The sequence below is a fragment of the Rousettus aegyptiacus genome, unplaced genomic scaffold (assembly GCF_014176215.1).
Source record: "Rousettus aegyptiacus isolate mRouAeg1 unplaced genomic scaffold, mRouAeg1.p scaffold_m13_p_3, whole genome shotgun sequence".
Classification (NCBI taxonomy): domain Eukaryota; kingdom Metazoa; phylum Chordata; class Mammalia; order Chiroptera; family Pteropodidae; genus Rousettus; species Rousettus aegyptiacus.
Window position 1 is genome coordinate 22,844,248 of NW_023416306.1, and position 25,484 is coordinate 22,869,731.

General features: G+C 37.9%; 2 protein-coding genes across 8 annotated transcripts in view; both read right to left on the reverse strand.

Annotated features, from left to right (window-relative positions):
- FSD1L (fibronectin type III and SPRY domain containing 1 like) overlaps positions 1–10,783 on the reverse strand; it is a 51,886-nt gene extending 41,103 nt beyond the window's left edge. For 3 of the 7 annotated variants that reach the window (XM_016156086.2, XM_016156085.2, XM_016156084.2), the window contains exons 1-3: positions 10,299–10,426; positions 2,550–2,645; positions 190–321 (exon numbers count right to left, since the gene is read on the reverse strand). In XM_016156086.2, the coding sequence (XP_016011572.2) occupies positions 190–321; positions 2,550–2,645; positions 10,299–10,313 (243 nt within the window). In that variant the 5' untranslated portion in view covers positions 10,314–10,426. Of the gene's footprint in view, positions 1–189; positions 322–2,549; positions 2,646–9,806; positions 10,108–10,298 lie in introns of those variants that run through there. The other 4 variants (XM_036238336.1, XM_036238335.1, XM_036238334.1 and 1 more) reach the window with 2 other exon arrangements.
- Positions 10,784–16,745: 5,962 nt separating this feature from the next.
- SLC44A1 (solute carrier family 44 member 1) overlaps positions 16,746–25,484 on the reverse strand; it is a 161,988-nt gene continuing 153,249 nt past the window's right edge. Inside the window, exon 16 of the mRNA XM_016156074.2 lies at positions 16,746–17,632. Coding sequence (XP_016011560.1) covers positions 17,618–17,632 — 15 coding nt within the window. The 3' untranslated portion in view covers positions 16,746–17,617. The remainder of the gene's footprint in view (positions 17,633–25,484) is intronic.

Sequence of the window (25,484 nt, forward strand, 5' to 3'; positions counted from 1 at the left end):
GTTTTAAAACAAGAGGATAAATCTTATGGTTTTTATCACAATTAAAAATATATATTTATCAATGACCAAAAAATATTAAGAATCATTCTTCTACAAGATAAAAGTAGAGTTATACACATACATTTTTGCTTTCAATAAATCAAGCATTAAACTAAAAATATTCATATGTAAATAGTTGCATGATCTCACCTGTAACTCTTGTAACTTACGAGCTTGTTCCTGTTTGATACTGTTAATCATACTTTCTTTCACCTCATCCAATATTGAGTATAAACTATCAAATTCTTCATCTAACTCTGTAAGTATGTTAGAAGAATTTTCCTATTTAATAAACGAACAAAATGAAATGATTTTACTGAAGAGTTGTCAAACATTTAAAACTAATACATATTTATCAACAAATAGAACCATATTATAAACTATCTCAGCCTAATGTCATAAAAATAACAGTTTTAATATTTGAATAAAGTTTTAAAATCACATAAATCCAAGAAGCTGGCTATTAATGCTTATAGTACTATTTCAGCCATGCTATGAGTTAAGCAACCTTTTATGCGTTAGCCCATCCTCTCTCTTTACAATACTGTTTCCACAGGACGATGTGAAAGGTTATTTTAAGGCTGTCAGTTCTCTCCAAACCTTCTGGCTCTAAGGCAGACCCTAAGTCAGGGATTCTCAACCTCTAATGTGTATCAGAACCATCCGTGAAGCATTTCAACAAAATATTCCAGAGACTTTTATTCTGTAACTCTTTAGGAACAGTTTAGACATATATGGATGGTGGTGACTTTGTGTAACTTTTTAAACCAGGTTATCTAAAATACTGCATTTACATAAGATATGCAGAACTTCAAGACTAAGCAATCCCCTACTGTATCCTAAAAGATTTATCAAGCACTGGATTTTAGTGCTAGGAGGAACCTCAGAAATCATCTACCAACTAGAATTTGTGTGATCGAACTCCTAAATTTTATAAAATAAAATACAGATAAGTGACTTGCCCAAAGCTACACTACTAGTTGCTAGTGGCAAAATTAATATAGCATTTCAAGTCTGCTGACTTTCCAGAGTTCGTCACTGCTTCATTAAGCAAGATGCTATTCTTTCATCGAGAAATAATTTAATATACTTGGGAAATCCCTAGATAGGCCATATGCACAACTATAACAATTATGAAATAAAAGACGTTATTTTAAGGCATTTTTTACCTTAAATGAATCATTCGGTTAAGAGAAGCAAATTGACACTGGCTAAAAGAACTAAAATATTCCAAACTTTTGCTTATAATACTTATAAAAACTAGACATCGTCTCACTGGGGTCTTAACCAAAAGTGGTGTTAATCATTTTACTATTTTATTTACAGTAGTTAAGAACAAGCTGTGGAAGAAGTATGCAGTATGGAAGGCAAAAGACCTACATCATATCCCACATTAACCACTCAGTACACCGCTTCAACTCCTTGACCTCAGTTTATTTAACCAAAAGGAAATGGACGAGTCTTTTCCCCTCAATAACCAACTGGCACCTTCTTATGGTCTCTTATGCCCCTGTCTTCAGTGATGGGTGTGGCTTAATTCTTCCTCTATTTTTTTCCTCTGAATTTCAAGGTAGAGTTCTACTAAATTGTTAATCAGAAAAATATTTTAGGCTAACTATATCTATGATCTCTTTTTACAGATGATTATCTTACCATATATCAAGAATTTTAGAACCACTAGCTTTGCTCACTTAAAATGGATTTGTGAATTCGCCAAATTTTCCAATAAAATAGTTCAAGAAAGGCAGTTAAAGTGGTGAAGATCATAATCAATTATCTTCGGTTATGGTAAATTCAGAAGTAAAGGAAAGGCAGTGAAAATAACATTTAACAGATCAAGAATCAGGCAATTACTTAGGTTAAAACAAAAACTACAGAAAAGGGTTCTATGTCTCTAAGTGTCCTACGAATCTATGCTTATTTTAAAAAGAAATTACCCTTAAATTCATTAAGGTGCATTCATGGGGAAGCATCACCAGCTTATTTTAAGGTACTTTCCACCACCAACATTTGATTGTTTGTAGTGTGGATTATCTCCCCAAACCTGGAACCATTTCCCTAAGTGTTCCTCTCTCTCCTCGCTGAGCACTTTACCTTTTACTGCTATGTTTTACTTTCATCTAGTTCTACAAGCAGACCTCTTACCATCTATATTTTCCTTCCACTATTTACTATAAAAGAAATGCTTAGCTCTCCAGTGCATTTGAAAAGGTATGACTTGCTCTTAATTAGAATTAGAAAAGGAAAAAATAAAATGGAAGAGAACAAAAGTGAGCACTACAATATTCCCTAGCAATTATTATTCCAGAGTTGTCTTTTTCCCTTACAATTTGTTCTTTCCTTGGAAAATGCAGGAATAGCAAAGAAGGCATTTTTATTTGTCTGCCATTTAAAAACCCTGCTCTCCATTAGTTCATAGTCTAGAATTGATAGTGTGTATTTTTATTTCTGACTTGGTCCAACAATCATTTGCTGTGACGTATTTACACAAATTTTTAAAAAATTCATACCTGAACACCTTTTAGTGTTTGATTTAGTGTATCAATAAAGTTCTGAATTTCATCGTTTTTATTTGCCAGAGTTGAAATGATCCTTTGTAGAGCTTCCTAGGATTCAAAAAGAAATTAAACATTATGCTATTTTAATAAGAGAATTATAAAGTTCATTAATCACAATTCTCTAAACAAATCCTTATGAAAGAATTTGTTACATAATAAAAGGAGTAACATAAAGCTTCTCATTAGTCAAAATTTCCAAAGGCCTATAACTAAAAAGATGGAATATGTATGTTCATTGTTTTAAAACATTTTATTCTTAATACACAACTTAATCACAATCATACTTTTCATATTGAAGATTATCAACATTATTTAGTATCAATATTATTATTTTAGGTCATATATGTGGCAAAGGAATAGAACCAAATCTTTAAACATTGAAAAAAAAATGGAAACTTCTATACAACATCAGGATATGAGAAATTAAAGCAAAGAGATATTGAAATTTGACATTTATTTATAAAAATAAAAAATATATTTGAGAAATATGAAAGTAGGTATTAAATGTACAGCTAAAATTACAACATTCACTGCAATATTTACAAATGCTGTAGAAGCAGAATAAATAAGGTAAGTAATCTTAGGAGCAAGTACTTTAGACTTTTTGATAATCCTTCCTATTTAAATAAAACAGTTATTTAACTTTCTCACATACTCTAGTTTGGTGCTAGTCAATAAAATTTTCTGCTCTGATATAAATGTCCTATATATGTGCTACCCAATATGATAATCTCTAGCCATATGAAGCTAATGAGGAAAGAACAACTGAAGTACTAAATTTATTTTTTAACTTTAATTTCATTGTTTCTAGCCACGTGTACTGAACAACACAGGTCTCTAGTTGTTTAATAACTCTCTATGGGTAATAACAGCAAAACTCAAACAAGGTACTCGTATTCTCAGTAAAACTCAAATGCAAGTACTTTTACTTTATAATTTTCCCAGACGCACAAGCCTGTATCTGTAAGCACCCACAGGTATAAATATTTTAATAATTTCTTGTGAGAATCTACGTGGTAAAGGATCTCCACAAAATATAATCAAACATTTATAAAAAGCTATAAATAAAGAGCTCAGGAAATAATCTGATAAACAGATAACATTTTATATAATTATATAAATGTTCATAAAGTTATTATAGTAATGAAAAAATCAAAAATAATTACAACAGTTCTCATTTAATTCTCACAACAACCCTTGGAGATAAGTAGGTACTATCATTCCTGGGATGCCACCTAGGGCTCTGTGCTGTATTCACTTACCTATACTGTACTTTCCCATCCTCACCACTGGTGGTATTTTACTACAATAACAAAATGAAGTTACGCTATAAAAGAAGACTCATACCAAGAGTTAGCTGTTTACCCTGTAGGTGTTCCTCCCAGAAACAGGTGTAACAAGACTCTGAAGTTATGATGCAGAATCTTTCTATTCTTAGAACCAGTGACAGAAAACCATTATACCTAGGTTTATATGCTACTCTGCATCTGAGGGCATCAATAACCAAGTGGTCATAATTAAAGAAACATTTTGATGTATGGGTTTCCACCAGCATCTACTCAGACAAGGAGATTTCTGATTCGAATTAATTCTGCACTAGTATTCTAGGGAGCTGAGATTTACAAAACTAGAACCACTGCAAATATCACTAACAATCCGCAACTTCAGGGGGTCAAACTATTATGATAACCATTTCAGTTAATATTCACTAAACACTTTCTATGTGCCAGGCATGCTAAGCTACGAAAAAGGGAATATTCTTTTCATCTTCACAACAGATTGTTTTTCAAGTTGTATTAGTCTTTTCATTTTATGGTTGAAAAAAGGAAAGGTTAAACAAGTTAAGAAACATTCTTAGATCACACGCTATCAAGTGGTAGTCACAATTCAAAGACAGGAAGCTGCAAGCCTGTACACTTCCAGTAGTCTCGGCTCCTCATACTGCTGGGGACAGTACGAAATAATCATACAGTTCTTGAAACCAGAGCAAAAGAATCAATGAAACCAGCATATAGAATTCCTGGAAAATGTCCTAATGCCATCAGGAATGATGACATTTGCATCACTCTACACTATATACCTCTCCTTTGATTTCACTAACAAGAGTTGAAATTCAGAAAGCTCTATCCAGCTGTAAGCAAGCCAACTAGAATCTTACCAGTTGACCATAGCTACAGCAACACAAACAAGAGTACTGTGCTCAGATGTGGTGCAAGGAAGTAAAAAAGAATTATATATTGTCAAAGAGTTCAGGAATCTAATCATCGTAAAAAGCTAACTAGGAGAAAGTCATACCCTCTCTAACAGAGAAACAGTTCAGAACACCACCTGTTGTACAGATGCAACTAGGGTGATCCACAGAAAAAAAAAAATCCAAGAGACATGGTAGGAACACTGCCTTCCCACCCTGAGCCCAGCTGTAAGATGTGAGGGCAGAAGAGGAGGTACACTCCAATCTAAGATTTAAGGAAATACAGTGTGTCAGAGGCTGAAGAAGTGTTATCCATGTGTAACTTTTGAACTGGCTGTTCCATTCAGTGAAATCTAGGAAGCTCACGTTTAGCCAAGGAAACCAGAGCGCCCACCACCTAGTTAAGGGGAGGTGAGAGGGAATGGAGACGGGGTACTCTCGGGTACTGCTGATAGCAGCATAAACTGACATAACCCTCGTGAAGGGCAACCTGGTAATAAACACAAAAGGATTTTTCAAAATATATACATATTAATTCACTAATTGTAGTTCTACTAATTTATTCTAAGTAAGTAAATAAGAGTATAAGCTGAGATTTGCCTACATAAATGTTCATCTCAATGTTATTTATAACATTATAAGGTTGGGACTAACATATATGTACAATAAAAGGTTACTGATTAAAAATCAAGTAATATAACAATACAGAAGAATTCTGCTGAATCATTAAAAGTGGTATGGAATATTAACATGGTAAAAGATTCATAATATATTAAGTGAAAGGTAAATTATAAAGCTTTATACATAGCATGATACCATAGTTTTTAAGTTTCTATATACATTTAAAAAAGACTGGAATTTAAGACATACAAATGTTAAAAGATGTTATCTCTGGGTAGAAGGATTATGGATGATTTTTATTTTCATTTATCTATGTTTTCTATTTTCCTACAATAAATTTGTATTACTTATATTTATAATGTAACAAAAGTACACAGGTTGGCTGTGCTAACATTTTATTATTAATTAGTTCAAAATATAATTAGCTATCAATCAACAAGTATCAATAACTGAGACCAGATACTACCAGAACCTTGTGCCTAAGAAGTGCCAATTCAGAATATAAAACATATTAAAAGAAAATGGGAGACAAAATCCACTAACTTCAAAATACTGTCTTCCCTAGGCTAGAATATCTATCACTAAGGGAAACATTCAAAGTGTTTGCTGCATGAAAAATCCTGTTTACATTCAGCTAGGCATTTGCAAAGAAGCACTGTGTTAAAATTGGGGAGAAAGAAAAGAGTAAAGTCTGCTTCATTATACTTCTAATTTCTTAAACTGCCAAGTTCAACAAGAAATGAAGATATCTGTACTTAAATATAGTGATCATAAGTATGTCAGTATGGTCCTTTAAAGAGGGTAGGGTAACACCCTTGTGCCCTGAACATTATCCTGGATCATTCTGATCCATTCTACAGGAATGTTTGCAATTGCGCTTACCTACGGAGTACAAAATCCCACTATGCCTTCCTGTTCACAGCTCTACTTTAGAAAGCTAAGGCCCTCCCTCAATAAAGAAAAAAAGCTGGAAAAAGGGTAAATAGCAGCAGCAAGAAAGACCAAATTCCTGGTTTTCATCTAAATCATATTCTATACTTTCTATGAACTATTTTCACTAGCCTTAACTAGTTTCTTTCAAAGAACTACTTTACAGAGGTTTATTCCTGTTAACATTTTAAGTTTTAATCATACCACCACTTAAATGCAAAGGATTCGGGCAAGAAGGGTGGTAATGAAAAAAAACCTGGATGGTGAAGAAAGACCTGGTTTGACTCGACTACCACTTGCTAGCTGTGTGACACTGAACAAGTCATTTAACCAATATGAGTTTCATTTTCCATATCTGTGCAATAGAAATAAGAGTTGAGACTTTAAAGCAGTCTATCTAACACAATACTGGAAGCAAAATAATACTCAATTTTCATTTCTCTTTCCCTTCCTCAAGAAAAAAAAAATTTTTTTTTTTTTTTTTGACTAGGAGTACTTTTGGAACTTTGGACAGCTGGCAGCTTACCTAGCTATGATGGAGGTTTTTAAAAACTGCTAGAGTACAATATGAGGGCAAATTCCAGAGTAAAGGAGGAAACTGGGATTAGGAAGCTAAGTGTAAACATGCTACTTGCTGCAAGCTGTCATGCTTTAAATTTCCCCCACTCAGTTCAATCTTCCCACTCTAGGTTTGTCCAGTCTTGTATAGTCAAGCTTCATCTGACTGTCACTAACCCTTCCAAGTAGTAGAAAGTAAAGAATACACAGGAAAAAGTGGGAGAAAGCAAACAATTGACAATGTATGTTGTTGGAGACATCCTTCCTCTGGGATCCCTTATCCCTTCTTCTCCAACTTGTTTCTACAGTACCCTTTCCTAGAAACAGCAACCCCTATGAATGTGAATGATGTCCTGTACAAAAATTTAACCTAAACTATCAAATTCTAAGCACCAAGACTCTAGAAAGGTGCAAATGTCTTATTTCAATGGCTTCTTTGAATATACACATTTCACCAAGTAAAGAAACCTTTGGGATTTTATCTTAAAACCACTTAGGGATATCATCAAAAGGTGTGAGTATCAAACAAAGCTACCTATCCATAACACATCCTGTTCACAAAAGTGTCCCAGAAACTTGATATAAGCAAAATTTCTCTGTTTATTTCTAGGAGATAATACTGTGGTTTTCTGCATCTAACAGTATGCCTTACATACCCAAAGCAATTATGTTTTCTTCCTCTTCTCAAACAGAGCATCTGTTAACAAAGCACTGAAGTCCAAGTTATTTTCACAGACAAAAAAGCAGCTGGTCAAGCTAACCCATTTGCTGCCTAGCCACCATCACGCTTCTGTAAGACTGTCCAGTTAACTTAACCTCTATTGTCAGATTGCATGAGTCAGAACTTCCAATCCTCTTTCAATTAGGATTTAACAACTCTTCTTTGGCATCGCCATTTGAAATCACTTGTTACAGATATAAAAACAGAAAAATAAATATACTTTAAAACTTAAGGACAAAGGTAAAAAACAGACTAGATTAGAAAAACAGTTATTCAAATTACCAAAAAAAAGTTATTTTGAAGTTGAGATTATGAAATTAATAATAATAGCTAACAGGTAATACTCATGTATGCTAGGCACCGAGTGATTTCTAAAAATAAACATGATCTTCACAATAACCCCTTAGGGTAAGCACAATATTATCTCTATTTTATAGGTGACAAAACAGACACATAGCAAATTACCCAAGCTAACTGAGCCCATAAATAGGACTGAGCACCTGGCTCCAAAGCCATCTCTCTTAATAATTTAAAGCCCAAATCCCAATGCCTAACAAGCAGGTGTATATTCATGGCATCTTTACCCTTTGCCACTTACAGTATCTAACCATTTTCCTTACTCTAAAGTACCATCCCTGCTACTATTTGCATTGTAACATTCTATAATAGGAAAGAAAAATCATGCCAGAGGTACTGTCTTATTTAAAAGAAATAAATATCCAGTTAAGTTCATTATTAGTTGAGATATATAATTGATTCTGCAATAATTCATGATTATAATTTATGTTTATAAGCATAAACACCAGATACTCATTTTAAGCCCTAAAACAAAATAGTTTTTAAATTAGAAATATTATTTGATACCACCAACGAAATTCAACACATTTTCTAATATCGAGAAGTCGATTCTCAAAGTTATCACAAATAAGCTACATTAATACCAGTTAAGAAAAAAAAGCTATTTCTTTGTTACCTCTGGGGAAACTGCACATGGTACCTATAGGTACTAAAATACATCACTTGGAACAAGACCAAATAAGTTCAAATCTTAGCCTTATGGCTAGTGATAGGATCTCACAGGAGTCACAACCTTCATAAGTCCTCTTTAAAGTAAAAAAATCATGTACGACCCATATTAAAATACTTTTTTAAATTACAGCAGATAGTGTTTTAGTACTTACTTTGTAAACTTTAAAAATGCCACTTTCACATTTACATCATTTTTACTATAACCTTAAGAAATATTTACTTCTACTGCATAGATGAGGAAATAGATTAATTACAGTTAAGTGACTTGCTCCATATCACTGAACCAGTAAATAGCAGAATGGAGCTCAAGTCTCTGGAATCCAAGTCTTTGCCCTTCTATTTGCCCTAAACTAATATCCGTTCAGGTATCATATGACTTCTTCTAAAAAAAGTTAAATAAGCTGTGAAGTTTTACAAATTCAGGCAAAGATGTTTTAAATATATATTCAAAACACACACAATGTAGTTTTTTAATGTCTTACTAGTAGTCATAGAAATAAAAATTGAGCATACCCAACTGAGTTTCAAGATGCATGAAAACAGTGAAATCAAACATTTCATTAAATACTATATTAAAGCATTGCTCCTCTATTCTCTCATGCCCCCAGAGCTCAAGGAGGTGAATCCAGGCAAAATTATATAAAACATTGTTCTAGTAAGTCTTTCCAGTGCTTTCTATCTAATAATAGAAAAGAACGGCCTCTTGGATATGCCCTTGATTTTCCCTACTACATTATTAACAACGCTTGTGTTTCCTCACTGTACTATATCTCAGTTACTACAATCTAACGTAATAGGGTGGTTGATTTCTTCCTAGGGATTATCGCTGAATATTAATTACTCACTTCTAATTGTATTCAAAACATAGGCTACGTTCTCTAAATAGTTTCATTATTATTTTTTTCATTGAAAAGGCTAGTTCTGAGCATCCTTTCCTTAACTTGTTCGGAAAGTATAAAACATGCCCAACTACCACTAAGGTAACTGTGACTAGCCACACACACTAGGCAGAGGGGTGGGCCCGCTGCCCTGACAAGTCTAAGTCTTCTCTCTCAATTCAACCAATTCTAAATTAAATACTAAGACCTGCTTAAGAACAAGTCATGGGCAGAGGAGGGTGGGGAGGAAGGCGGGGTACTAAGGAAATTTGGTTCCCGACCTAAGAAAGCATGTATTATACCAAGAGTCCTAGGAGAAGACAGGGCCGAGGAAAGAGCATCAGTTTCGGCGCCAGCAGGTAGACCCATGTGCACTGGCTTCCTCGTCTGCTGAGAAGGAATAAACCCTCTCTAGCATGCTGAGAGGTTGCTAGAATCAAAGGGGGTCCAGTGCGCTGCAGAAAATGATTAAGAAACAGGGACGCCTCCCTCGTTCACCTCAGGAGCCCGGGCCCAGGACCAAGTGCAGGGCAGAGGCCAGCCTGGGTCACCGGGCGCGGTCCTCGCAGCCCGAAGGGCGCCGCTTCTCTCCATCCACGGAGGAAGATCCGGCGGCCTCGCCCTCCGCGGCCGCGGCCACCCGGCCGGCGGGCCCTGCCAGCGCCGCGAGCCCACCACCCACCACCACCCACCACCACCCGGCCGGCCGAGGGGCCGGGCCCCGCCCACCCTCCGCCGGGGCTCGACGGGCCCGCGCCCTCCTCCTCGCTCACTTTCTGGGAGTCCATGGCCAGGGGCTAAGTCCGCTGGGCCCAAAACCGCGTCGAAGAACCGTGTGCGGAGGCAGAGAAGCCGGACACGCCGAGACCGCCAGCCGCCGCCACCGCCGCCGCCTCAGCTCGGTCTGCACCGGCGCCTCCGGCCCCGCCCGGTCCGCGCCCAGCCAGCGCGCGCGCCGTCGTCGCGCCACGGTTGCCAGGGTGAAAGGACGGCCCGCAGCAGGGAGGGAGCGAGGAGCGCCCCGCGCATGCGCGCTGCCGCCGAACGGGAGCGGGCGCGGGGTGTGGGGTGCCCCGAGGGTGTAGCAGGGCATAAGGAGTGCGCGCCCCTTGGCTCCGCAAGTCCTTGTTAGGCTTTTTACCCCAGCCTCCTTCCTCCAGCGCGCGCGATCGCTGCAGGCCTCGGAATGGACCACTGGGCATCCAGCGGCCGGGCCCATGCGGAGGGCGCTGGAAGGAAAGCTCTGGCCCTGGGAATAGATCAGCCTCCTCTCCGTCCTGCACTCCTTTGAAGCCACACTGGCGGTGGAGGAGCAGCCAGGTCACCCGAGGCCCAGCTGTCCAGTGAGAAGGAAAGGGGATGTAATGGAAATATGGCAAAGTCCTGGAGGAGTGTGGGCGGAAATGTGGGTAGACCTTTTCCAGAGAGCCCCCCTGGGCACCTTGCTATTTGTGATTTTGAGCAAGCCACTCTTCCTGAGGCTATTTCATCTTAGATAAAATAAGAGAAATAATGCTGACTTCGCAGACCATTGTAAGGATTAAATAACGTATTTGAAGGGCCCAGTGCATAGTTAATACTTAGTACATTGTAGTTGTGGCAGGGAGCTAGAACCTGCTCAGTCTAGAATGAGGGGACAGTGCAGACTGTAGAAAGCTTGGGAAGGTAGGCTTGGAAATGTTTTTAAGTAGACAGTTCTCATCCTCCATTTCGATGACTCTGGAGAGGCTCCGAAAACTTCAACTGGGCAATCGCTCATGATGAATGAAGATAAACTATATATTGAGTACCTATTAGGTGCCGTTCTTTGACTTGAGAATTCAGCAGTGACAAGGCCCAGCTCTATTGCAGAGCTTACAATATAGTATGGGAGGCTGACCGAAAAATTAAATAAATATATGTGTGTGTGTGTGTGTGTGTGTGTGTGTGTGTATGTACGTATTTATACACACAGGAGCTATAAAGAAAAATTTGCATGGTGAATGGACTCAGAATTGTCAGGGTTCATTTTCCGAAGGAAGGTCAGGGAAGGCCTCTCTCAAAAGTGACCTGAGTGAAGACAGAGAATAAGCATACAAAGATCTGAGGAAGGACATTCTAGACAGAAGGAAGAACAAATACAAAGGCCCTAAGAGAGCATGAGCTTTATGTTTAAGAAACAGCATTTACCCTACAAGGCTGTAATTACCTCTATACATGGGTCTCCCTAACTACACTGTGATTTCCTTGAGGGCCTGCTGTCTAGTATGCACTCAACAAATCCTTTTTTAACTAGATAGACACTTTTGAGAGATGGGGTGAAAGTCATTAAAAAAGGGAAACCAGGAACTTGGCTCAGGTAATGTGGGTAGTGCTTGAAGGCCAGGGTCCAGGGAGGGTGTTATGAGCATAATTTTGCTCTCACAGCTGAAAGTAGTAGTGGCATGCAGTCCTGCAGATAGATGCTCCCTTTCTTGGTACCAAGAAAAAGGGGCCTCCTATCCAAGCTGTCCCAATTCCTTGAGCAGTAACAGCGGCCAGGCACCCAGCCGCTAACCTACTGCTACAGCCACGAAGGCCATTCTCTGCCCTGCGCACACACTGCAGCTGAGTCAGTCTCCTGTGAGGGAGAAATGAGCTTAGGAATTGGAGAACATCAGAGGTCAAACCAACTGACTGTGAGCTCCCCAGTTTTGGCCCTGCCTGCCACTGTGGGACCCATGACCAAGGAGAAGAAACAGCATTTAGTGCTGTCTTCTGTTCTCCTGGTGCGAGGACATCACCTCACTATCATCAAAGGGCAACTCCTGGGCACTTTATGACTGATGGGCATAACCACAGGAATCAGCAGAAAGAGGCTAAGAAGACAGTGAGTCGCAGCTGAAATGTGATCACCAGATTCTGTCACAGCCCACAATCCCAGGAGCTCACTCCTGGCTGCTTGCCCCCTCCCTCCCCTGTTCTTTCCCGGCAGCCCAGCCAGGAGCCTGCAGCTTTTGAGAGAGCTCTACCCTGTTTGACTTCTGCCCTCTGCAGATCTCTGTATCTGTGGCCAGTCTGGGTCCCCGGTCCAGCTCAGCAGGGCCTTCTGCTCCCTCGTATTTCCACTTGGGAACAGCTAGTCTCTTCTGGCTGTGACCTCTCTCCCCCAGCCCATACAGGCTCTCCTGCCACAGTCACTCACCTAGCTGGAGTGACTCACTATGTCTGTACCCCCAACCCACTCCTGCTGCTTCTGGCTTATGGGGAAGTCCTTGCCTTTTCTGTACTTACCTTTTTCACAGCTAAGTCAGTTGAGAAATTTTCAAAAGTAGCTTTTCTAATAAACTAAAGCTGCTGTTCTCAAATATAATCCCAGGACCAACTGCATCAACAGCACCTGGTAACTTGTTAGAAGTGCACATTCTCAGGCTTCATCCCCAATCTACTAAATCAGAAACTCTGGGAATGGGGTCTAGTAATGTGTTTTAATAAATTCTCCAAATTATTCTAACACATACTAAAGCTTAAGAACCATTGAACTAAGAGAAAGCACACTGTTTACAGTTTTTGAAAAGGAATAAAAGGAACTAGGGAAGAATAAAAACCGATGACATTTTACCTCTTAGGTTTCTGATTCTGGAATAAGTTAGGATAACCTCAAGGTTGGCACTGTTGATATAAAGTGTCTGGCAAAATTGTCTCTTTCAGAACCAGGTTTCCTGTCCTCTTACCAAGCATTACCTGCAGCCCTGAGTTCCCTCGTAAATTCTGGGATCCCCCATTTCTAGGGAAAGAAATTTCCTTCTCTTAAGTGTTGCCAGCAGCCTTGCCTTCTGGGAGTTGGTATAGGGCCGTGGGCCTAGAGTCAGTGTCTGAATTTAAACCCTGACACTGCTGCTTATCAGCTGTGTAGGCTTCAGTGGGTATTTATCCTCGATAAGCCTCAATTTCTTCATGTGTAACATAGCGATCATAATAGTAATTCCCAGTTAGGGTTGTTGTGAGGATTAGAGGAGATTACATATGCAAAATGCCTGGTTTCGGAAGCATTTAACAAACGGTGGCTGTTACTATTATTATTCCCCTACATATCATAGCCTTCTGTGCCACCGTTGTATGGCTTTCTCCCTCTCAGTCTTCAGGGCCATAGAAGCCCTATTCTCACCCGTTACTTCCCCTTTCACTGTTACATTTGGCTTTTGTGAAGCACAATCACTGCCTGGAATGTTGCTCTCTGTTGAAGCCCCAAATCTCTTGTTGTTCCCTGTTAGTATCTGGCCTGAGTCTTAGCATGCACCACCTACCCCCAGGAAAACTCTGAGCTTCTCTAAGCCTCGGTTTCTTCAGCTGTGAAATAGGCATCATAACAGTACCATCTACAAGGAGTGTTGAGTAGATTAAATGAGATAATTAATGTTAAATGGTTAGCACAATATCTGGCATGTAATAAGCATTCAAAAACTATTAACTATTATCATCTCTTCCCAACCACACAAACCTAGCTAATTCTTTTTTTTTTTTCCCTGCCCCTTCCAACTAAAAATGAACTCATCCCAAAGGCCTGGATTCGTTCAGAACAGTTTGGAGAGGGACAATCTCAGGGAGGATGTTATCATTTACTTCACGTCTCTCTTGGGCTTTGTTGTGGAAGAGGGAGCTGACTTGTTCTCTAGCTTCCCACAGGTAGATTTAGACTTAATTGATGGAAGCTACAGGAAAATAGATTTCTCTTTAACAAAAGTCCAACTTTCTAACAGCCATACAGAACTGGAATGGGCTTTGTTTAGTAGTGAGGTCCCCATCAGTGGTGGTATCCAAGCAGGGGCAGGGCATTTGCTTAGCAGAGCTGCCCTAGGGGAGTCAAGTACTGGGTAGCTAGCAACTATAATTTTTAACACCTTTCTGAACACCAAAGTTCTATCATTCTTCAAACCAGAGGCCAATAACTTATTCATTCTCTTTTTGACTCAGCTTTGCAATTGTACTCACCTCTGGAATGTGCTCTCAATCTCTTCTCCCCAACCTCACTCTCTCTCTCTCTCACACATGATCCATTGTAAGAGACCCCACTCCTTCCTGGGAGATGGCATGAGAAGGGCAGTTAACTAAACTGTAGCCATGTCACGATACTTTCTCCACGTGTGATGACCTGTTTATGCTGGGCAATGGGGGCACTGAGATGAGTGAGGTCTGGAAGACACAAGTGTTTCCATCACATCCTGCCTTGGCTCTGGAAATGCCTCTTGAGAATGACCAAGGACAAAGCAAATCTATCTGTCTGTGGATCTCACTGTGAAAGGATGATGGCCTTCAGCCAGGCCTCTCCAACAGAGGAGCAGGCTCTCTCTTCCTCATAATAACATTACTCAGCATCGTCTCTCCCTCTGCACATACTCTGAAAATGATACGGGCCGGATTGAGACTGGGTGATTGAGACTAGGGAGATGAAGGGCCATAGTGAATTGACTGCACTCCTATTTCATTGGCTAAGCACTCAATCTCTGATTGCAGACTGTCTGAATTCAAATACCAAGTCTACCACTTACCAGTTATGTTCTTTAACCTCTCTGTACCTCAATTTTCTTATTCGTAAAATGAAAGTATTAACAGTACGCACTTGAAAGGGTTGTCATGAAGATAAATGAGAATGTATGTAAAGTGCTTAGAATAATGCCTGACATATAGAAAGTATACAACATATGTTAGCTAGCTATTATTATTTTCTAAAATAAATCGTTCTCCCGAGTACAGCAGCAGGAAACGGTGTCTCTGAGCCCTTTGGTGCTGCAATGCTATTGATGTTAGGTTCAGAGGGTACTATGTCAGCAGTTCCTAGGAAAGGAAGTCGCTTGAAATCCATCCCTCATTTTAAGGGTCAATCTGAACTTTTCCTTGCAATAGGAGTTTGAAGAGGGAAGGTGACCGGACTAACACTGAAAGGGTAGGACTTCAGCCAAGCAGACACGAAGGGAAGACAGAACCCCCTAGCCCCCTGAGCGAAGGTGGGAAACAAGGAGAACAACTCCAGGGAATGGATATTGGTGAAACAAACAAACAAACGAACAAACAAAAAACAAATGGAAATAGCACCTTTCAATGCCCAAATACCAGGTAAGCATTAGGAAAACTTCAGAATATATAAAACAGGGGTCTCCAGAACCCGGGCCACAGACTGGTAGGAACCAGGGTGCACAGCAGGAGGTGAGCAGTGGGCAAGTGAGTGAAGCTTCATCTGTATTTGCAGCCGCTCCCAAGCTCTAGCATCACCACCTCAGCTCCACTTCAGATCATCAGGCATTAATTATATTGTCATAGGAGCACCAGTCCCTGGTGTCAAACAATTGGGGGACCGCTGATATAAAAGATGAAATATTCGGTAGCCGTGAAAAATTATCTTTATGAAAAATACATAGCAATGTGAGAGAAAGCTTATGATATTACAATTTAAAAATGAAACAAAACCTTAGAAACTTTTTTTCTAAATACAATTGGATAATGTTTACTGTAGAAAAGTAACTAATACATTGATGAAGTTTTGTCTAGAACTTTTCCCTTAGGCGAAGTGGCATCATAAGTAAAAGCTCAGCCTAGTTTTCTGTTATCAAATCCACCACCTACAAATATTATGTTTACTTCTCTGCTTACACAGAAGCAAATCAAAGACAAGTAAATTGGCATGACTTTCTCGTGGTTAAACAAAACAGAGGAGGTAGAGAGAGAGATTAGCAGGGGTCAGCACAGTAGAGGTCTCTAAATGCCAGGCTGGTGCTGGGATTCCAGCATGTGGTAAGAGGGAAGCCACTTACAAGTTTATGAGCAAAGAGTTATTTTAGGAAACTTGATTTGGCAGGAGGAAAAGGAAGGAATGAGTGGGGACGAGCGTTGGCTGGCGACGACACAGAGGCCCAGAACTCTCTGCTGCAACTTGTCCCTTAACCTTCCCGGGTTAGATACCTACAGGTCCCTACTCCCATCCCCTACTCCACGACCACATCCCCCCTTAGAAAGAATACAGTGATTATCTCAGCCTTACAAATCTTTTAGTAGTTTTCCAGTCAAATGGAAACAAATAATAATTTGGCCTTAATGAAAACTATTGGCTTTCTTCCTATGTCATCCCAAACAAAGGGCAGCAAGCTTTTTCTGGAAAGGCCCAGATAGTCAATAATTTAGGCTTTGAAGGCCATTTGGTCTCTGTCACAACTACAACTCTGCCATTGTAGAGCGAAAGCAGCCATATATAGACAATACATAAAAGATGGGGTTCCGTAAAACTTTATTTACAAAAATAGTTTGGGGGGCTGGATTTGACTCACAGGCCACAGTTAATCAATCTGTGATCTAAAGGAACGTTGCGTTAATTTTCTTAGAAAATAATTCTGTGATTCTTCAATGCCTCTAAAGCCTCATTGATCTTCTCTCCCAGACACTTCCCAAACACCGCCTCCCCACCTCTAATTATGAAAGAAAGACCGGCGATGATATGATGGGCTAATTATCTCCGGAGCAGTGATAGACAAAGCAGCGTGTTAAACTGGAGGGACTTTGGATTTAGACCTAGTTTGAGCCCTGACTCTGCCAGCTGTGTGATCTTACACATTGTGCACAACCTCTCTGAGCCTCCCTTTGTGCCAGGGCAAAAGAAGATAATAGATGCAACTTCATAGAATTTTTGTGAAGATTAATGTTTGTAAGGCACCCAGCTTAATGACTGGCATGGAACAGGAACTCAATAAATAGTTATTAACCCACATTAGCTCTATAAATAGCAGTCAGACAGGACAGACCCAGCCTGAATGGAGAGAATTCCATTGTGATTCCAGCCTTCGGGGCATTCCTGAGAAGTAGCAGGGATCAGTTTAACATACATGAGGCTGGATAAGAAGGCAACACTAAGTTTGAAGATACTGCTGCAGGACAGATTTGTATCAAGTGCCTCTGATTAATTATTTATTAGGCAGCCCCACTGTACCAAATCCACTTGGCTGTTGATGGTTTGGGAACATGTTCGCATGCTTTCATTGAAGTAATAAGATCCTGCTCTTCATCCACAGGCTCAACAGCTGGTGAGTGGGAGAGCCTTGTATAAACAGCCTCCTCTGAGTTCATTCTTCCGGGCTCATGGGACCAGTCACCTTTTCTTCAACTGAAAAATAAACACATCGAGAAAATGAATGCTTTGCTCCTAGGGGAATACGACATAATAAGAAGCAATCAATAACAAAAAATAGCATGGGATCATCTTTAGAGAAGACACTGTGAAATACAAGAAGGCTAAACATACACAGAGATTAACAGACAAGAAAGATATCTAAATTCTGGGTTCAAATCCGTATAGTAGTTGTGGGCAAGTTATTTAACTTCTGTGCCTGCATTTCCCCATATATAAAATGATGGTATGTTCCTTTAAGGTGGATGGGAGAATTAAATACATTGATTAATATAAAATGCTTAGAACAGTGCCTGACACATAATTATGAATTCTGGATTAGCGTTTGCCATTATTGGTGTATTATTCTTTCCCAGAAGTTTAATTTCAGAGTTTTAGAATTGAGACTTTCATTCATATGCCCATTAGTGCCTCTTTGCTGACCCCCCCCCCCGCCTCAACGTCTCCCCAACTTCCATCCACTTTGCAAACAACTTATAGAATAAATCCCTAAATTGTTGCTTTCACTGCATCAATTCCTTGCTCAAGAAATTATAATTTGTATTTTCCACAACACTTTATCTAAACTTTCCTGTCTAATTAATGTTTTATGATTTTACATATTTTGCCTCAACAGTTTCAACTTTCATGGTTAGAATCCAAGATTAGACTGATAACTGATAAAGGTAGATGCTTGGTTAGTCATGTGGCCTGAACACTAGGCATATGCCAAAATGCGATTTGTCTAAGATTAAGATAAAAGTTCTTTCCTCCAATTTTTTTATTTAAATAAACTTTTAAATTTTAGAATAGTTTTAGGTTTGCAGAAAAGTTGCAAAGATAATACAGAAAGGTCCCACACACCCCACATCTAGTTTCCCCTATTGTTAACATCTTTCATCACTATAGTACATTTGTCACACTTAATGAACCCACATTACACGTAGTTATTAACTAAACTCCATACTTTATTCAGATTTCATTTATTTCCCCTGACGTTCTTTTCTATTCCAGGATTCCATCCAGAAAACCACATTACGTTTAGCTTTCCTCCTATTTTTAAAATTTAAAGTACTATTTGAAAAGTTAAATGTAACAAAAGTGTTTAGTCTCCATTTCCCTCAATAGAAAGAAGTTATCTGCATAACAAAAACCCTTCCTGTTCTCTTACCTGCCCCAAAGATGTCCCAGCCCCAAATAATCCTTTCTTTTCATTTGTTAATAACTCCCTTGACTCACTCTTCTTCCTATAAAAAACCTTCCCATTCATACAACTCCTAAGGGTGCCCTTCTAGTTGCTAAGATGGGGTGCTGCCCAATTAATGAATTATTTAATAAAGCCAATTAGATCTCCTAATTTTCTTGGTTGAATTTTATTTTGTAATATCCTCATCAGAGAATACCCCTCAAGCTGTCTGCTGGAGATGAGAAGGGGCGGTCGCCTGACTTCACAGAATAGATGATAGTGTCTGACAAACTTAATTTTAAAATATACCTTAAAAATTTGAATTATAACAAGTACAGTGAAGTACACAAATCTTAGGCATACGTAGCTAATGAATTTTTATACATGTATGTTCCCAAGTGACATCATTCTGATTGACGACATATAGAATATTTCCAGCACCCAAGAAAACTCCTTCACTCCCACTTTCCAGCCAAAGCACTCCCTAGGGTAACCACTACTCCGATCTCTTTTACTATAGATTAGTTGTGCCTTTGCTGAAACTTGATTTCAATGGAATTACACTGTGTGTACTCATTTGTGTCTAGCTTTTTGCTCAACATTACATCTGTGATATTCATTCATGTCATTTCAGGTTAGCTGTAATCTACTTTTTTTCCAGTTCTGTGTAGTATGCCATTGTATGAATATATCACAATTTATTATGTTTCCAGTTTTTTGGCTCTTAACAAACAAGCTTTCCATGAACATCATTGAACGTATCTATTGGTTCATGTGTGCATGCATTTCTGTTGAGTACATACTCAGGAGTAGACTTGCTGGATCTTAGGACATATGTTTATTTTTAGCTTTAAAATTACAGCCAAACAAGTTTCTGTTGTGCTTGTCCTGATTTATTTTCCCACGAAGAGTGTATGAGAACTCCAGTTGCTCTACAACCCAGCCAACACCTTGTATTTTAGCCATTCTGGTGGATGGGTAGTAGTGTTTCATTATGATTTTAATATAAATGTCCCTGATGACTGAAGAAGTTACGATGTTAAGATCATGTTAGGAGAATTTTATATGCTCATTGGGCATCTCACCACCCTCTTTTGTGAAGTGTCTATTCGAATCTTTTATCAATCTGAGTTGTCTGTCTTTAGCATTCTTAATGATTTGCAGAAGCTTTTTCTGAATTTTGAATGAGTCCTTTAACAAATAGGTTTTGCAAATACCATTTTTCCAGTGTGTGCCTTGCGTTTTCTTTCTTTTAATGGTATCTTTCGATGAACAGAGTTCTTGATTTTCATAATGTCAAATGGAAGCCTCAATTTTAAGCAACTTAAAAAGGAATAATTTCATCTAAAAGTCTGTGCTATTTTTCTGAGTTCGCTGCAATGCACAGTGATAGAACTTGTGCTGAGCAGAAAAGCATCTTTGTTCCAAGGTTCAGAGTTATGATTCTTGTTCCAGCCATCATCAAGATTAAACATTACCAGACACAAACGATATTGTGCTGCTCTAGGATCTCTGGCACCAGGAGAGGAAGAGAGGGGTCAATCTTTGTTTGTTCTGGCAGACCATATACATGGCAACAAAATTTTGGACCCTAAAGACAGATGGACAAAGCTTCCAGGCCCAGAAAATAATTGTCTCTGCCCTCTTTTTTTACACATTGCTTGTTAATAATCTGATATTATTTTGGGTAAGTTTAATGTAATCCTATAGACATATCCCACCTACCTTCAACAAAGTGGAACAGAAAGACAAGCATTTCTATTACACACAAATGGTAAGGTTTTATTATCTTAACTGGGAGTAGCCTAACAAATACTTGTCCTACTAGCTAATTATTGATAAAGAGAAGGGCTATAAATCCACTGTTCCCAAACTGGGGCCACCATTCAACTGTTTTTGACCTATAAAAAATGATAATTTTAATATAATCAACTTACTGTTTTTGGTAACTTTGCAAGTAGTTTATGTCAGAATTATGCCAGAAATAATAAAAGTCCTCAAAGTTGCTTTATTGTGTATAATATAGAGTAAGGGCTCAATACATATTTACCAGGTTAATTTGAGGGTTCTGAAATGGGGCTTCAAATTCTTGAAGCACACTATATGGACGTGAATTTGGGCCTTATTTGTCAACTTGTCTCAAAAGAGACTTTTGGAACTGATCAGAGTTCCACCCTCTTTTTGGGTGCATATTCTTCTTACCTTCCCTGTGTCAGAGGAGGAGGTCAACCTCCTACCCAGTCGAGGTGATAGGTAAGAAGCATAGGTCAGTGTTTAACTATACTCTAGGTACTTGTTAGAGAACAAAATGTATTCATTTCACTCCTGTATTTATCAAAAGCTCAGCTAAGACACACAGGACAATGAAATAGACTTGCAGGTCCAGAAATAAACCCATATATCCATAATCAATTGAGTTTGACCTTGAAAAGAGTGATTGGACTGCTTAATGAGGGGAAGAATAGTCTTTCAACAAAAGGTGATGAGACAACTGGACATTGACATGCAAAAGAAGAAAGTTGAACACCTGCCTCTTACCACGCACAAAATTAACTAAAAATAGATCAAAGACCTAAATGTATGAGCTAAAACTATAAAACCCTCAGAAGAAAAACTAGAGCTGAATCTTAATGGTTTCTTAGATATGATAACAGAAGGACAAGCAATCACCCCCAAAAGATAGATAATTGAACTTCATCAAAATTTTAAAAACTCTAATGCTTCAAAGGACACTATCAGAAAGTAAAAAACCCACAGAGCGGGGAGAAAATATTTGCAAATCACATATCTGACAAAGGTTTAGTATCCAGAATATATGAAGAACTATTACACTCAACAACAAAGACAAACAACCCAATTTAAAAATGGGCAAGTGATGTGAACAGACATTACTCTTAAGAAGATATATAAATGACTAATAAAAATACAGAAAGGTTCTTAAAATCATTAGTCATTAGAAAACTGCAAAACAAAACCAAAATGAGACACCACCACATCCACTAGGATGGCTATAAAAAAAAAAAAAAAAAAAAAAAACCAGAAAATAACAAATATTGGTGAGGATGTGGAGATATTAGAACCCTCAGACACAGCTGCCGGGAATGTAAAATGGTGCAGCTGCAGTGTAAAACAATTTGGCAGTTCCTCAAAAAGTTAAGCACAGGTACCATGTGGCCTAGCAATTCCTCTCCTAGTTATACCCCAAAGATAATTGAAAACATGTTTTCAATTAAAAACTTGTATACAAATATCCATAGTCTCAAAAACTTGTATACAAATATCCATAGTCTCAAAACCTTGTATACAAATATTCTTAGTCTCATCATTCATAATAGCTAAAAGGTGTAAACAACCATCCATAAACTAATGATTGGATAAACAATATGTGGTATATTATGCAATGGAATATTATTCAGCCACAAAAAGGAGTGAAGTACTGGTACATGCTACAGTTTAGTTGAAACTTGAAAACATTTTATGCTAAGTGAAAGAAGCAAGACAAAAAAGTCTACATATTTAATGATTCCATTTACATGAAGTATCCAAAATAGACAAGTCCATTCAGAAATAAAGTAGGTTAGTGGTGGCCAGGTGCTGAGAGAGGAGAATAGGCGTTGACTGTTAAAAAGCACCAGGATTCTTTTGAGGGCAATGATAATGTTTTGGAGTTAGATTGTAGTCATGGTTGCAGTTTGTGAATATGCTAAAAACCATGAATTGTACACTAAAATGGTCAATTTACAGCATGTGTAATATATCTCAATTAAAAGAGAAAGAAAATTACTGTGAAAAACTTTAGTAAGAAATGATTTAGCCCCACATAATAAGCACTGTAATTAAGGCACACACTCATTAAGAGACACAAAAGAAGATTTAAACATAATTGAGATAATACCAAGTTCTGCATGGGAAGAAAGATTATTTTATATGTCCAAAGATAATAAGTGCTGCATAGAAAAATAAAGACTATTAACTCAGACAGGGACTGTGGTGGCGAAGTTACCATTTTACCAAAGTCACTCAAGGCCTCACTGATAAGGTAATATTTGTACTGAGACCTGAAGCATGAGACATGTGGAAGGAAGTGCAAAGGCCTGAGACATGCCTGGTTCTACACAGGGGCCAGGAGGTCCTGTGGCTGGAGCAGAGTGAATGAACGGAGAGCAATAGGAAATGAATTTGAGAGCAGTAATAGGTGGGTGAGTGGGGTGAATCATGCAGGGACTTTGAATTTTATTCTGAGTGAGATGGCAAGCCATTGGAGTCTTGAGCACAGGAGTGATGAGAGCTGACTTAGATTTTAAAAGGATCTCTCACTTCTGTGTTGAGAGTAATATGTAGGGGGACAAGATTAAAAGCAGAAAGACAAGCTGGGAACTTATTGCAACTTTTCAGACAAGTAATAAAGCGTGGCTGTAGAGGAGGAGGAGAAAAGTGATTGGATCATGAATCTCCATAAACAATGGAGTCCAAACTGCTGACGGATGAGAAGGATCATTTTATGGTTTTCATTCATAGCGAATGGAAGGTGAGTGTTGCAGTTTACTGAGAAGTGAGTTCGATGTGGGAATAAGTTTCATACGCTTATCAGAAACTCAAGGGGAGATGACAGGTAGGCAATTGGAAAGGCCTAAAGTGAATCTAAATTTCATCTGGAGGAAAAATGGGCAAGAATTGCTAAGTAAAATTTCAAAATGAAGATTAACATAGGGAATTTGCCCTTACAGATAAGAAAGTGCAATCTCAAACTATAATATATAAAACTGACACAAGAAATCATAGAGATCAATGAAACAAGAGATATATCTTGAAATGGTTCCTAGAAGGCCTTTGCATTTGCAGAGTTAAGTGTTGCTGTTTTTCCTATTTGCAATGAAATCTTGGATGATATTAATCTCTGTGTTGAGGAATGCACCTTTTCGATATATATCTTTATTGGTTTTCCTCAATACACATAATTATTATCAAAAATTTAAAGTCATACAGACAAACCCTACCCTCAAATTCCTCTAATCTTTGACATAATCTGGTTTTCTATCCTTCCAGAGCTTCCAAGACATGATATGAATTGTGTGCCCTGTTGGCAAGTGAGCCAAGCTAATGCCCATTATAGAGATGTGAATGCAGCTTCATTTTATTTTTTTTAAATTTTCGGTAACTCATTTAAAGCTTTCTATACTGTTCAAGAACGTCAGGATTTATCAAAGCATAGAATGACTTTATCAATATCATAGTCATAGACATAGTAGCTAATATATATACTGTACTGAATGTTTCCTAGGTGATGCACCGCATGCTAAATGCCCCACGTGGACTATATAATGGAATTCTCCTTACCATCCATCCAATACAGATGGGAAAACTGAGGATTTGATGCTTAAGACCAAAAAAATAACAGAGTCAGGATCTGAACCCACATGTGATTGACGAAAGTGCAAACTCTTAGCTTCTATGCTTCTTGGAATATTAAGGGTCTTACTGCATATGATAAAACATCTTCACAAATTAATGAGGGAAGGGACAAGGTACTAAATGAATTGGTGAAAATTTGTTAAATATTTGATATGGGCCTTACTACATATTATGAAACAAAATTATTTCCAGCTATTAATAAATATGAAAAAATGAAAGAGATAAAACCATTAAAAATAGAACGTAAATTATACCTTAATTTTAAAAAGAAAAGAAATTGAAAAAAGTAGAAGAAAATATAGGTATGTATTTTACTAATTTAGGGTGTTCAGGCAAGACTTTTGAGAAAAAAAGGGGAAAATAATACAAAATGAATGATCAATTTATCTATCATAAACATTTAAATCACTTATGGATAGATTATCACTAACAAATTTAAAAGACAAATTATATAGAATATATTTGCTATAAGTATGACAGAAAAAGTGCTAATATCTCTAATATGTAAAAATTTTTCATCCAAGAGTAAGAAAAGCAGTGATAGCTAAATAGCAAAATTGGCAAAGGACATGAACAGAGAATTTAAAGAAGAAGAAATACAAATGGCTGATAAATTAATGCAAAATATTTAATTCACTAATAAAGAAATGCAAATGAAAACAAAAAGGGATTGTCATATTTTGCCTTTAGGGCTATCACAGATGAATGAGAATGTATAATGTTAAGTGACAAGAACAGAATATAAAAGTTTCTGTGTGTAAATATTTATCAACTCTGTGAAAATTGGTATATATATATATATGCGAGTAAATACTATAAATATAGTTATGTAAATCCATAAATCTAACAGGAAATTCACAAAAATCATGAAAGTAGTTATCCCTGGTCTAATAAGTTATTTAAGTTCTAGGAACGTGTCTTTAATAATGGACAGAGATACAAAGATTTCTATACAAAGATGAACATTTTAGCATTATTAATAATCCCTAATTTTGAGAAAAAGATTACCGTAGTTGATAATAGGAGAAAGACTGAATAAAATTTAGTACATTCAAGTAGAAAAATATTATAGATCTATTAGTTCTGCTTTCAGGGAATTTTTAATAACATGGAGGAAATTCTCATATATTATGTTAAGAGAAAACGGAAGAAAGAAAATATTTAACACGTATCTTATTCACCATACCCTTTTCTTTTTAATATGGCCTGAATTAGATAGAAAGTAGATAGATGAATACACACACACATTTA